At 38.7% G+C, this 12,690-nt stretch overlaps 1 protein-coding gene across 2 annotated transcripts in view; it reads right to left on the bottom strand.

The window, feature by feature from the left end:
- Nucleotides 1-260: 260 nt before the first annotated feature.
- The window catches only part of VCAN (versican), a 112,363-nt gene continuing 99,933 nt past the window's right edge, over nt 261-12,690 (bottom strand). For both annotated transcript variants that reach the window (XM_075138150.1, XM_075138149.1), the window contains exons 13-15: nt 3,117-3,261; nt 1,786-1,968; nt 261-1,321 (exon numbers count right to left, since the gene is read on the bottom strand). In XM_075138150.1, coding sequence (XP_074994251.1) covers nt 1,191-1,321; nt 1,786-1,968; nt 3,117-3,261 — 459 coding nt within the window. In that variant the 3' untranslated portion in view covers nt 261-1,190. The remainder of the gene's footprint in view (nt 1,322-1,785; nt 1,969-3,116; nt 3,262-12,690) is intronic.

Here is a 12,690-nt window from a genome sequence, read left to right on the forward strand (position 1 = left end):
AGGGAAATAGCAGTTGAACTGAAAGATGGTTCCAAAAGTGGAGCTCAGGGGCTAATACTGCACTGGCGAGCTCTTTTAATCTTCTTTGCATGGGTAAAATAACATCCAATAAATTAAATCAGTATGGCTTACTTCATTTATTTATGTACGCTTCACAGCTGCAGCATTCATACACAAACATTCATTACTTTATAAAAAGATTAAAAAATGGTTATATATACAAAATTATTTACTTTTTTGATTTTTGTTTGTTTTTTACAAAAAAAATCCCCCAAACACCAGGTCTATCTCCATTTTAGAATGCAGAGACCTGTAATATAGACCTTGTGGTTAATGTCGTGAAAGTAATTTTTTTCTGTTTTTTTCTCTTTTTTTCTTTTCAAGAAAGTGGCCCTGGTTGATAAAGTTAATGTATTAGCACTTGGATTTTTACAGGCCCTCCTTGTCATACACAACTCCTCCATGCAGTCCTTTCTCATGAATGGTGAAGCTGGAATGGAGAGCAGAAAAAAAGTTCCACATTGCAGTCCCTAGTTCATGCTTCATGCCACTTTTATGTGCTCTGTCTAAACTTTGCATCACATGGACACAAACTGTACCTTGGATGGGAATTGGCACAGCTCCCATTAAAAAAAAAAAGTTATATAACTTGTGTGTTTATCTTCACCTGATAATAGCAAATTTCAGTCAGTGAAGTTATTTCAACCATTTCCAGCCTAGGTAAACAACATAAAAACAATGTCATAAATGACTGAAGACCTCTGAGGCCGTTCTAACCATAAATATGCCTGAAATTAGTGTGACTTTTCATTTTATATACAGGATTTTAAAAACAACACACAATTAAACAACATTAAAATCATCTTATTTACATTTTCATTGGTGCTAAAATCGAGCTGTTTAAATATTGCAGAAGGCTGGTATATATCATAAAATGGTCCACACCGATGGCATATAGAAAACTAATAATCTTTATAGGCTGGAAATGGTTTCCTTTTATCCCCATAAGCACTTCTCCTTTTTTTTTTTTTAAATTTTCTGATAAACACCATATTTTTGCAAAATGCATTGTGAATACCGCAGTCCATAGTTTCAAAACAATTTGATAATACTCCTATAAGTGATAGAAAAGGCACAGAAAGTTATGACTTTGGCTGAAATGGTGGAAATCCCCATTCACCATTTAGCTCTCAGCGCCTTGAGTCCTGCCACGTCCTGATCCAGCGATGATAGTGTTTTGATGAATTTAACGATGTTCCCTTTCCTGATGAAGAATGTTTATAGTAGTATTTCTTAGAGTAAGTCCTTTGGTATGTGGACGCTGCAATGAGAAGGAGGAAAAAAGGGAAATTAATTTAAAATTATTTAACTATGAATGGGCTGGCTACACTTCACATTCCAGTTCCATTTAGTCTTGATTAGTTAGAGGGTTAACAAATGATTACCTGGTGCTATGACCGTGTTACAGACAGGAGAAACATCTCTTACACACAGATAGACCACAGTTGCAGAAAGAATTGTTAGTGTTATTAGGAAGCTGTTGATTTTGGGGGCTTTGTAAGATTCTTTAAAAGAATCTTAGTGGCTTCTGTAAAAACAGAAGAGGAACATTTTCACTAGTTTTGGAGGCCTGATGTCTTTTCCTACAGATAGAGTGAGCAGTATTACTGTCATAATTTGTCATACCAGCTTTGCACTTCTCTTAAAATATACGTTCATTACTTATTAATCTTAAATTAGTTTATTGTTTCTGATCCAGCACCGGCTTGCTTTCAAAGAACTCACGATTCATGCAAGTAATTTTAGGCATATCCCATCTTCCATTCCCTTGACACCGGATGGTTGGAATATGACGCTGGATGAAACCATCTTTGCAGTGATATCTAATAAGCGAGTTGATCTCATAACGAGGTTTCATCTTCCCAAAGGTCTTTGCGTTTTCCACAACAGGAGGCTGACCGCAAGCAACTGAAAGGAAGAGAGAACAACTCAAACATCAGTTTGTAAATGCACTTCTGAATATGGTACTGACCTCTAAACCCTGGCTAAGGGAAGACGGCAAGGGACCTCAGTTAGACTCCCAAGAGACACATCCTAATAAGGACAGATATCAGTCTTTTCCGTAGTTCTCCAGTCTTGCAGACCAAATACAGTAATGATGAAAATTGAAAAACAGCAGATAGTATGGTTAGTATTGCCTTTTTGATTTAAATTTCTGATGTAAATTTGAGCCAAAAAGGTTGGCATACTCACACAAAGAAGTTATTTTCACTGGAAAGCTGCAAAACCTGAAAACCAGTGAAGTTATTAAGGCATTTTTTAAAAAAGCCTCATTTTCAATACTTCTCATGTCTTCCTCAACAATAGAGTATTTAAAATCACTTAAAACTGATGGATCCGTGAAGGCCCAGAGAACTTGTTAACAAAAAGTTGTAAATGGTAATTGGAAACAATGGAGCGCACACAAGATTTTGGCTGCCTCCTTACTTTCCCAGTCTGAAAAGGCAGAGGCAATTCCTAAAGTATTGCTGTACAGCTCCTGGTAACAGCCAGGTTTCCTGTAAGTATCAGCTTTAACAGTGTATAAACCAAATGTGCTTCTTGGATTCCAGTGGTGCCATTCAACTAGATGGTTTTGGAAAAGGGGAAGACAAAGGTCAGCATTACTTGATGGGTGAAAAGTATGGTCAACCGAAGCTGAAAAGCTAACCACATACCAGTGGTCAGCTGCCTGCTCTGACTGATTACCAATATTCTGCTGCCCACATACTTCACCGTGATGCCACCCCAGGAAAGAAGAGTTGGTAATATTTTCACGGTATGCAAGTAAAGCAGGCCTGCCAGGTACGTGAATGCCTTTTTTGCTGAGATCTGTACCTAAGAAGGAATTTGCCTGGTTTTAACCAAGAGTTTCAACTGTGTACACTTTTGTGCCTGACTCAAGAACAGATTAGGTAGAGATGTAATATGTGGATACAGACAAAGGATGACTTTGTGAGGCTAACTCAGTTGAGGGCTCACCGTACTGGTCACCAGAAATCAGCTAGAATTTCTCATTTTAACTTTACAAAACTGGCATTTAGAGAATTATGCTATTGTCATGGGAAAGTTTGTACCTGTTCCTTTCTTGCAGGTATAGGTAAGGTGATAATTGCATGGTACATCATTCCACTGCCCATTCTCATGCCATATTATAACAACGCAGTCTTCTCCAGCAGAAAAGAAGCTGTCTGGCTGGTTTGGTCGCCAGTTCTCATATTGCTGCAGAAAAGAGGAGCAAAACCATTATTTCCAGTGCTGGAGTATATTTACATTCCATTTTACAGAAGAACACACAGTATTACCTTTAGTGAAGAGCAATCTCAATTGTTTGATTCAGGCTGTTAAGCACAAACTAAACAAAGCTAGATAATATCCTCCCACTCTATTAACAGATTATCTCAACGGGAAAAAATATTCTGATCTAACTTCTCACTTACTGTAAACTGATGTCAGGTGAACAAAACAAAGTGAAACAATTCAGTGTAAGCAAAATCTGATCCTAAGTATGTTGAAACACACTCTTTCCTACATAGACAGACATGAAGTGGAATCCCAGGAAATGCAGTAAATGGCCTATAACCCTTGTTAGTCCACATCTACTAAATGGCAAATTCCAGGCTAGCTTCTCAGACTCAAATTATTTATTCTCTGACCTCATTTAATGAAGTCATTCAATGGGATGACGTGCAGAGTTAGATGTAAAATAAGTAAAGGTGTCAGAATGTGCCCCCAGATCATTGCAGATTGATATTTCCATTAAAAAGGCCTAGGTGGCAGCCTGAGCATATACAGCAGCCTTTCAGCTTTAGAAATGATGATCCAAATTCTGCCCTCTGTAGAAAAACTAACTCTAGGTATCTGTGAATATATATGAATAAAACCAGAAACTGGCACACTAGTTTTAGAATAGAAATCTGATTGTTGGTATGTGACAAAAAAAAGAAAAGAACCTTCAAATGGCTGAAAAATATCTTTAGCATAAAAAAAACCAGTTTCTTAGCCCTGCACCTGGGACATACATCTGGCATATTGATTTGGGCGGGCTCCGTTCTTTGGGATCCAAGCTGGCTACATGCAGGTCTGCACTTATTTAGCTACACAGCTTTGCAGATTTCAGCTCTGCATCTACCTAAAGATATGTCCCTACAAAGAGCTGCAGATGCTGGCTGCTGGCAGGCTGTGCACGGCTCCGTGCATGGGCTAAACCCGCATTTATTCCACTGTAGAATGCACTTTTTCGAGCATGGCTAAGCTCATCATTGCACGATGTCATTTTTGGATGAAAATTAGGGAGGATTCAGTGTGTTTTTTCAATCAATAAGCAGGAAAAATAGAAACAAAGGGAGTGTCACACTGATTGAAAATCTGTGCAGTAGTCCTTGGTAGGGGACATACAGCCTACTGTCCTTGCAGTCAGCAGAGGTGGGATAATCTTTATTCCATTTCTTGATTCATCTTGATCCCAAATGAAGCACAGTAATCCGAGATTTGCATAATGTTATGTAAAGAAAAGCGAGAGAAGATTTGGGCAACTATTCTTAGTGATTTTCTTTGGGATTTCTGTTGTGTCACTCCAAGAAGAATTTAATGAAGGATAAAAATAGATATCTGAAAGAACTGGAATTCACATAAACGCCAAACATTAACCAGGCAGCTAGCCCCTTGTATGGTCAAAATGACACAGTTTCTACAGTGCTTATATTTTCCTCAGTGCTTACATCTTTCTGTCTAGAGCTGGCCCATATAAATGTCATAAAAGTTTAGCTTTCTATTTTCTTAACTTTATGAAATAACCACTATTCACTGCCTGGGCGAACACATTTCAGAAATAAAGTTAACATACCCCACACAAGTAGTATTTACTTTACAATGAATCAAACTATGAAAAAACTGAGTTAAATACTTAACCTTTTCCTACCACGTGTCATTTTACCCATCACAGGTTTTAATTATCCAAGCAATTTAACAATCACGGTCTAAATAAATTTGTTCTGCACTGAATTTATTACCTCTAATAAAACATCCCCCTTTTTATGTGGAACTAGCCTAATTCCATCTCTACATTTCGGTGTTTAATAGTCCTAAACTACAATACACACTAACTCATTTACTCAAGTCCAGAATTCAGCATTTCACATTAGCTTATAAATCAGAGTATGAGTTTTGCAAGCACAGTAGCCAAATACCATACATATGAGTCAAATGGGATCTGCGGTGTGGGGGGCTTCCTGCAACACCTAGTGCAAAAAAAGAAAAGCAAGCTCTGTGCATATCTCCTGAGCCAGCGAGACGGAAAACGGGAAGGAAGGAATATGCCCATGCATGGTGTGTATTAATGTAATGTAGAGTGCTCCAAGACCCCTTTTCCAAACGGGTATTTTGGAACGGCCGCTGAGCCAAAGGTCTAGCACCTTTTTACAGCAGAGCTCGTTAAGGATGCAGGAATCTGATCAGTAAAGTTCACGTTACCACAACAGAGAAAGTTACTGCCTGCTAAACCAGGGTTAGATGAGTGCCCGCACACACTGAAGGCTTAAGCTTGCTAATGGTACTGCCCCAGATACCTGCTCCATCTCCTCTACATGGGGGGTTCTACTTTAGGAGCACCACAAAGTATAAGGCATTGAAGGAAAATTGGTGTAGGATTCACTCATGCTGCAGGGAAGTCTGTCTGAGTGTGGCGGAAGAGAGGTAAGCAGAAAGAATGATCAGGTCTGAATATCTTATTACCCAACCCAACTGAAAGTAAGACTTGCTAATGTAAGTCACGAGTGTACGCATGGTTGGTTACACTGCTCAGACGATGGGCAGCAACTTCTTAAGCTGAGGCAATCCAACCGCTTTCAAGAAAATGCCCAAACATACAGACACATAGAAAAATTAAAGAAAACAGACAGGTTGGTGGTAGAAAAGTTTGATCAATAACGTCCTGACAACAAAGGAAAGACTTCAACAAGCCTTGCAGCTGTTTCTTGTGGAAATGATCCTGGAGAGCTGTTTGCTTCCATAGGGATCAGAGTGTGGGAATGAAGGATATTTAGGCTATTGGGGGCGTGCGAGCTGAAGGTGCTCATCAGCTTGCCAGCTCCCACCCTAAGCACTCCATATGCTCTTACTTGCCTTGCCATTATGACTCCAAAATTTGTGTTTGCTTTGCTGGAAGGGCTGCAGCGTAATGGCAAAGGATTATATCTAGGCCCTGCGGTTTCTTCAAGAATGTCTGATATCCTCCAGCATGACTTGCTGTTACCTCACATCTGATATCATCATTGCACGGATTTATTTTGGCTGAAAAACTCTGATTTTGCTTGGGTTTAGTGCCAGAATTGCTTAGCAGAGGAAGTTCCAGACTGCTGAATTGCTTTCTTAGGTCTCCACCCAGCTCTTCTGTAGTTTTTCAGTTCCTTATTTAGCCACTGATAATGGGATAATGATACAAAAAGATTCTCACAGTTTGAGTGGAATAAGTTGCTAGACAAATAAACTAATATTTTGCTTTCCTCTTACAGACTACATTTTTGCATTACCATGAGCATGATTTTGGTTTTCACTTACACTAGTGTAAATCAGGGGTGACTGCACTATCTCCAGTAAACCTACATCAGCAAAAAATTAATGGGAAAGAACCAAATCCCGTAAGTCACATACTGATTTGTACTGTTTGTTTTCAAAGGTATCCCTTACAATCTCTCATACCAGGTGTGCTAAGTGTAAAGACTCCCCTACTCTTGCAATAAGTGCAGTAAGCATCTATGATACTCAGGTCATAATTATTCTCTTGGGAAACACTGCTCAAAATATCCTGAACAAGATGCGCTTTTTGGAGTGGCTATGTCATTTAAGATCCTTGTATTTCAATGCATTACTGTCTTTTAGAAAATTATATTGTACAAAAAGAAAAAAAAAATTAACTTCATTCCTTGGCAACACGTACCATTCAGGTTTGTTTGGTTTTTAAGATCACGTCCAAAAAAGATCAGCCATATTCACAGATGAGCCAAAAACTGCTGGCGTCATTCCAGCCATCCTGCTGCTAGGTTATGTCTTCATCTAAACCGTTATTGTCTCAGCAGACCAATGAAACTGCACTGAGGAGCACTGTGTCTGAACTGATAAAGCTCAAGACATCCTTTTGCCAACAACCAAGCTTCAATCGACATCTTTAGCAATACTCTTAGCTGTATCATTCCTAAGATATGACTTATGTTTCTGAAAACCTAAATAGATCCAAATGCTAAGTTAATACATGGAGGAAAAGCTGCTTTTAGTCCTCGGCAGAAGCACTTACACTGGGTGATCACACAGAGGGACCTAAAAACTGTTACTACACGGTTTTTTAAGCAACATTACCATAACGCATGTGAAGTTTTCCTCTGGATTAAAATGCAAGGCAATTTCAGACTGTACATTTTACGACATATAATATTAATTATGTACATGACTCAAAACGTACTTCAAAGGAGGTTCTGCCCACTACACTTTTCTCCTCCAGCTATGAAGCGTGCTTTGCTGAGGTGGCTGTGGAGAGGGAAGTTCAAAGCAATGCTTTGAAGGCTGGAAGCACACACCTCAGGCTCAGGCAGACACCACTGCACCAGCCGCTCCGCAAAGCTCTCAACATCCATGATGGCAAGATACTTGGGGTTTTTTAGCAAAAAACTGAGGTTTCTGTGTAATCAGGTAACTGCAGGACCTAGCCTTGGGGACAGGATTTTGGTCCCTATGCATTCATTTGGTCCTTTGGCAGCCACACCACTAGTCTTGTCTTGCCATCATTTCAGGCTGAAAACTGGAGCTCCTGTTATGCTCTTTATGGCTTTAATTATACTGCAATAATTAATTGATCTTTCTTGTACATTTTTTTTTTTATTAAAACCAAAGCCTGTGCTGACACATTGGATTTACTTGTTCTAGCTTTCTCTGCTAAAGAGCACTGAAAATTTTCCTGCAGAAAGAGGGTGGATGGTCCATGGGTGAGAGCTGCAGCTGAGATGGGGTTCAGTTCTTCAGGCTTCCTACGTGGCATTAGACAATGCACTTGGCTGGCTGATTCCCAGTCTGTAAAACAGTGACAATGTATTCTCTTGACTCACAGGAGGAGCTTGGATATGATGGTTACAAGAGCCCATGAAGACATTTTATTAAGTTCCACATTTTTGGGGAGGATTTCCTTATATGGCATTGAATTAACTTACAGCCATAATCTGCCAGTTGGGTGACAGGCTGACTTTGCACATAAATTAAATCTAAGAAAGCCAGGATTATAGCAAGAGCTGTAAAGCAGCTAACTTTATTAGCTAGTCTCTACTTTTTCTCATTCAGATGGCTGAATGAGCATAGCCTTCCCATCATGAACATCCTACCTTGTGGGAGATTTGTTATTTAAATTTTCAGATAACCAGACTTATTTGCGGGATTCATTTCCTTATTAATGAGTAATCCACTCGCCTCTTTCAGATGTTTGCACTGCCAAGGTGAATCTATCAGTAAGCAGTATCTCAGCTTTGTGACACTCATTTGGAAGTTTCAGCTATTCCTTTATCTCCAAAAGGCACACCAAGTGGCTGAGATCAATCGGTTGGATTTTGCATTCCAAAATAGTCAACAAGCACTGTGTTTAATGAAGCACAACAAAATAAACTACTGCTTGACCTCCTTATTGTGTAAAGGCCAATAATCTTTTGTACATAACTAAAGCTAGGAAATAATTTACTTGAAATACATCTATTTAGATTTACAGGGTTAATGTTTTTCCTTCTGGGAAAAGGAAGCATGTTTTCAGCATGTTTAGATAAGCTTAAAGTACAAATCTGTCTTGGCACTTTTTGGCACTTGTAATTTCCAATGTGATTTTTATTTTCTTTCATTCTGGCTGCTTCCCTATCTGATTAATTCTTAATGCAAGACTAATGAGGCAAATCAAAAAAACAAGCAAAGATGTAGGGACTGGCTGACTGGATACTCTGTGTGCCATTTCATCTTATGTGAAGTGCCATTCATCTTAAAGTGAAGCAACATTTCCTGCCTGGTATTTATCACTGCAAAGCTTACTGGCTATTGTCCTTTTTTGCCCCCACAACTCTGCTAACAGGAATACACTTTTTTCACAATAGCAGACAAATTCTTAGAAATCTTTATCAGGAAAGCCCCTGAACAAGTCCCTCACTGTGGAGGTTCTGTTATAATTGGATAGCTTAACTAAAAATTACATCTCACTTTCAGTAAGTCCTGGCAATTACCCAGTTTTATAGGTTGGCCAAACTACAAGAAGATCAGCACAAGGTTACAACGGGTATATGGATCAGTTCAGAAAACCCTCGTTTGTGCTCATGCTGTTATACAGCACTGATTCTGTTACATGAGACACTCATGGGAAGTTTGAAAGGGATTGCATTTCCTTTTGATAGAAAAAAAAATCAAACAGATTATTGTAAAGATTTGGCAATGTCTGAAATACTTCCATTAAGTTCACCTAGTATTTAAATGCATTTATACACTGGGAAAGACAAGAAGTTACCTTATAGCGTAAGCTCTGTTTCACTTAATTTCACCCCAGTCCTGCAAAGGATTTTTCTGTTTAATTTTATGAATGGGAGCAATCTGACAGAACTCACAAAAAGCATTCATGAGATTAAAAACTCCATTCAGTGAGTGCTTAAGCATATACCTTGCTTTAAAAACATAGGTGGTGCTCTAAACTCTATAGGATAGATCACATGTACAATTCAGACACATGCTAAAATAACTTGCTGAAGGAGGGACCAAGCGAAGTGTGTTGGCATATGTTTGCGGGGAGAAATTCTAGTCAATCTGAAGACAACTGCTGTATTTAAACTTATGTACAAATACACACAAAAATCATGGGTCATGATCCTGACATTTTTTAGATCATAGTTGAATGGCTTCCCTCAAGCCCTTAATCTGGGCTTTATTTGCATGGGATTTGGGAAACTGGCAGGATTTGGATCAGGCAGGCACCCAACACTCCCCATTACAGAGTCACACTGTGAGCAAGACAAACTCCCAGAAGGAGCTTTGCTAAGGACCTTTGCAAAAGATTTCACTTGAAAGGGTTTTTTGGTAACAGAGCAGTGGGATGTATTGAAAAACTCTTTGATTTCCAATGCAACAGCTTGCAAAAAAAGGACTCTGAATAACATACACTCCTGTATATCCATGAATATCCACTAGCACTGATTGCAGATTGAATAAGCCGTAAGATCTATGCAAAAATAAATAATTTGGGAAAGAAATCTAAAGAATACAAATGAAAAAAGTAAAAAAGGCTAGCTGATGAAGCTAAAACATAAAAGCACTATCAATCCTATCTTTTGGGGGGAGTCGATCGTGTGGTGGAGCAGATGAGTAGCTCTGACATTTTTTTAAAACAATACCATATTATGACAACTTTTCCATGAGAAGCAGAAACTACTAAGTATGGCAAGAAGCTCCCACTAGATGGCAATGTCTACTCACTACTGAGTCCAGATACTAACTGAGTAGTTCCAAAATAATAATTATTCAGAAAAGATATCTCTTTTATTAACTCTTTAAAAGCTAATTGAAACCAGTGGACGCAACTCCATTGACTTTTATCTGCTCTGTACCAACTCTTCTCAGAGTAAGAACTTTTATCATGGTTCACACACTGTATAGCTCAATTTTGTGGGTATACTGTGTGTGCCGGGCTTTCAGAAGTCACCTTAGCACAGAGACTGAAAAATGAGTGGCGAAGAGCTGGTGAAATTCTCTTGCTAACGGGCAGGTGGTTTACTGTGGAAGAAAAGTATAGGAGGGTGTTAAATGTTGGTTGGTATAATACATGTTCTTTGGGAGTCACACTAACATAATTATATAGTATCAACATAATGCAAATTGCATGGGGTGTGTTAATTCTTTTTGAGCACAGCTACCAGGAGAGCCACTGAAAAAAGGAAAATCCTGCACTTTGTCATTTGTGTCAACAATTACTGCAGGTTTGAAGCTGTCCAAGAGTTTTAGCCCAGAGCCAACCATAACGAGGCTCTGAAGTAACTGCTGACCCCCCTGGTAAAAATGAGACAAAAAACCACTTTGTCCAAGAGGCCCTCCTTACTGCCTACGACATGCTGAACTAAAAATATACCTGTCATTAATAACATTATATAGTTCTCCTCCATTTAAATGCAGGTCAAATGAGCATCTTAAAAAGAGGTTGTAATGACTGACTGCAGCACAAAACCAAAACATTTGGTAGATTTAAAATCTCCTTCTCCAAGGATCCTGTGGGACATGGGCACAATAAGCTTTTTGTTTGCAGCTGACTACAGTACTTTTTAGTTTGTTTGCTTTATTTAACCCTGAGAGGCAGGCTCCTTCCCTACAATACTCCATGCCTTTTGAAGGTTTTTGTGTTCAATAAAGTTACTCTTTCTGAGAGGGGTGCAGTTACAGATTTGCCCAAGTTAAAGCATTCTGATTCACTGACCAATAAAGGAAGGAAAAGAGAGGGCTTTGTTTTTGCCAGAATTAAACTTCTGTTTTGTTTTGCCTTTTTTTTTTTTTTTTTTTATGTAGCTACCTAACACTGACAACCTAAGGTCCAGCATTGCAAAACACAAAGCATAAATGCTCCTATGCCGAAGGGAAGAAAAACTAACGTGGAGTCTCTGGACAGTTTTAAAAGTGGCAATATGCCCCATTACTTTCCTAGCTGGCAGCATTCTCCAAGTGACAGACAATCTGGCCACAGACACTAGCCAGCTCCTTATTACAGCACTAATCTTATGTAATGGGAGTGAGCTCACCGCCCTACAAAGCACTAATTATCAACAGCATTTTCCAAAGGATATGAATAACTCCCCTTGTGAGACGGAGGCCCAAGGCACAACCCCAAGTAGCTATATGCGCTTAATCCATAACATGAATAGCTCCAAAGGACTCCTTTACCGCTGTGCCTGCTCACAAGGGTCCTTAACAGTGAAACGCCAGCAATCCAAATACAATGGAGAAGCTGCCAAAAGCAACACCAGATTTTTTCTATTTGGATGCGTGTGTTTTACAGCTGTAAAAGTTACTATTCACAGAACTAAGTGAATTATTTAAATTCAATTTCCCTAAGATATTTTCAAATGTCACATTGTGTTCACTCTTCCTTTGATCAAGCCAATTATTAAATGTCTCCACTGATAATGTAAGTTTTGTTATTTTGCAGTTTGTATGACATCAAATTTAAAGTATACAAAGGTCCAAGTAAGCATGGACAAATTCCTCTTTTCACATAGTTGTGGGAGTATTTAGGCCTTGCTTTATTCTCCTGTATCACCGTGATTTTCCCAAATGTATCTGGTTTTGTTGCTTAGAGCTTTTTATGATAATTGGGATGAAGATTGTCCATGATTCATCCTTAAAGAGTTGTTCACAGAAATGCTCAGAGAAAAGTCTACAGAAAAGAATAAGAATAATTTTGAATCTGTAGTTTTTTAAATGTAAACAAAGTCTTTTACATATAGCCATTTTCATTCCTGTGTAGAATGTAAATCAGAGGAAAACTAATGCTTTCCCACACCAAATGCCAACAGAACAGCCCTATAACTACACTGCAATAGAAGAAAAGCAGAGCTAACAAAACATGCTTTTTAAAATACTGTATTATTTTCTTCTGCCTCT

Source organism: Calonectris borealis, chromosome Z (assembly GCF_964195595.1).
Source record: "Calonectris borealis chromosome Z, bCalBor7.hap1.2, whole genome shotgun sequence".
Taxonomy (NCBI): domain Eukaryota; kingdom Metazoa; phylum Chordata; class Aves; order Procellariiformes; family Procellariidae; genus Calonectris; species Calonectris borealis.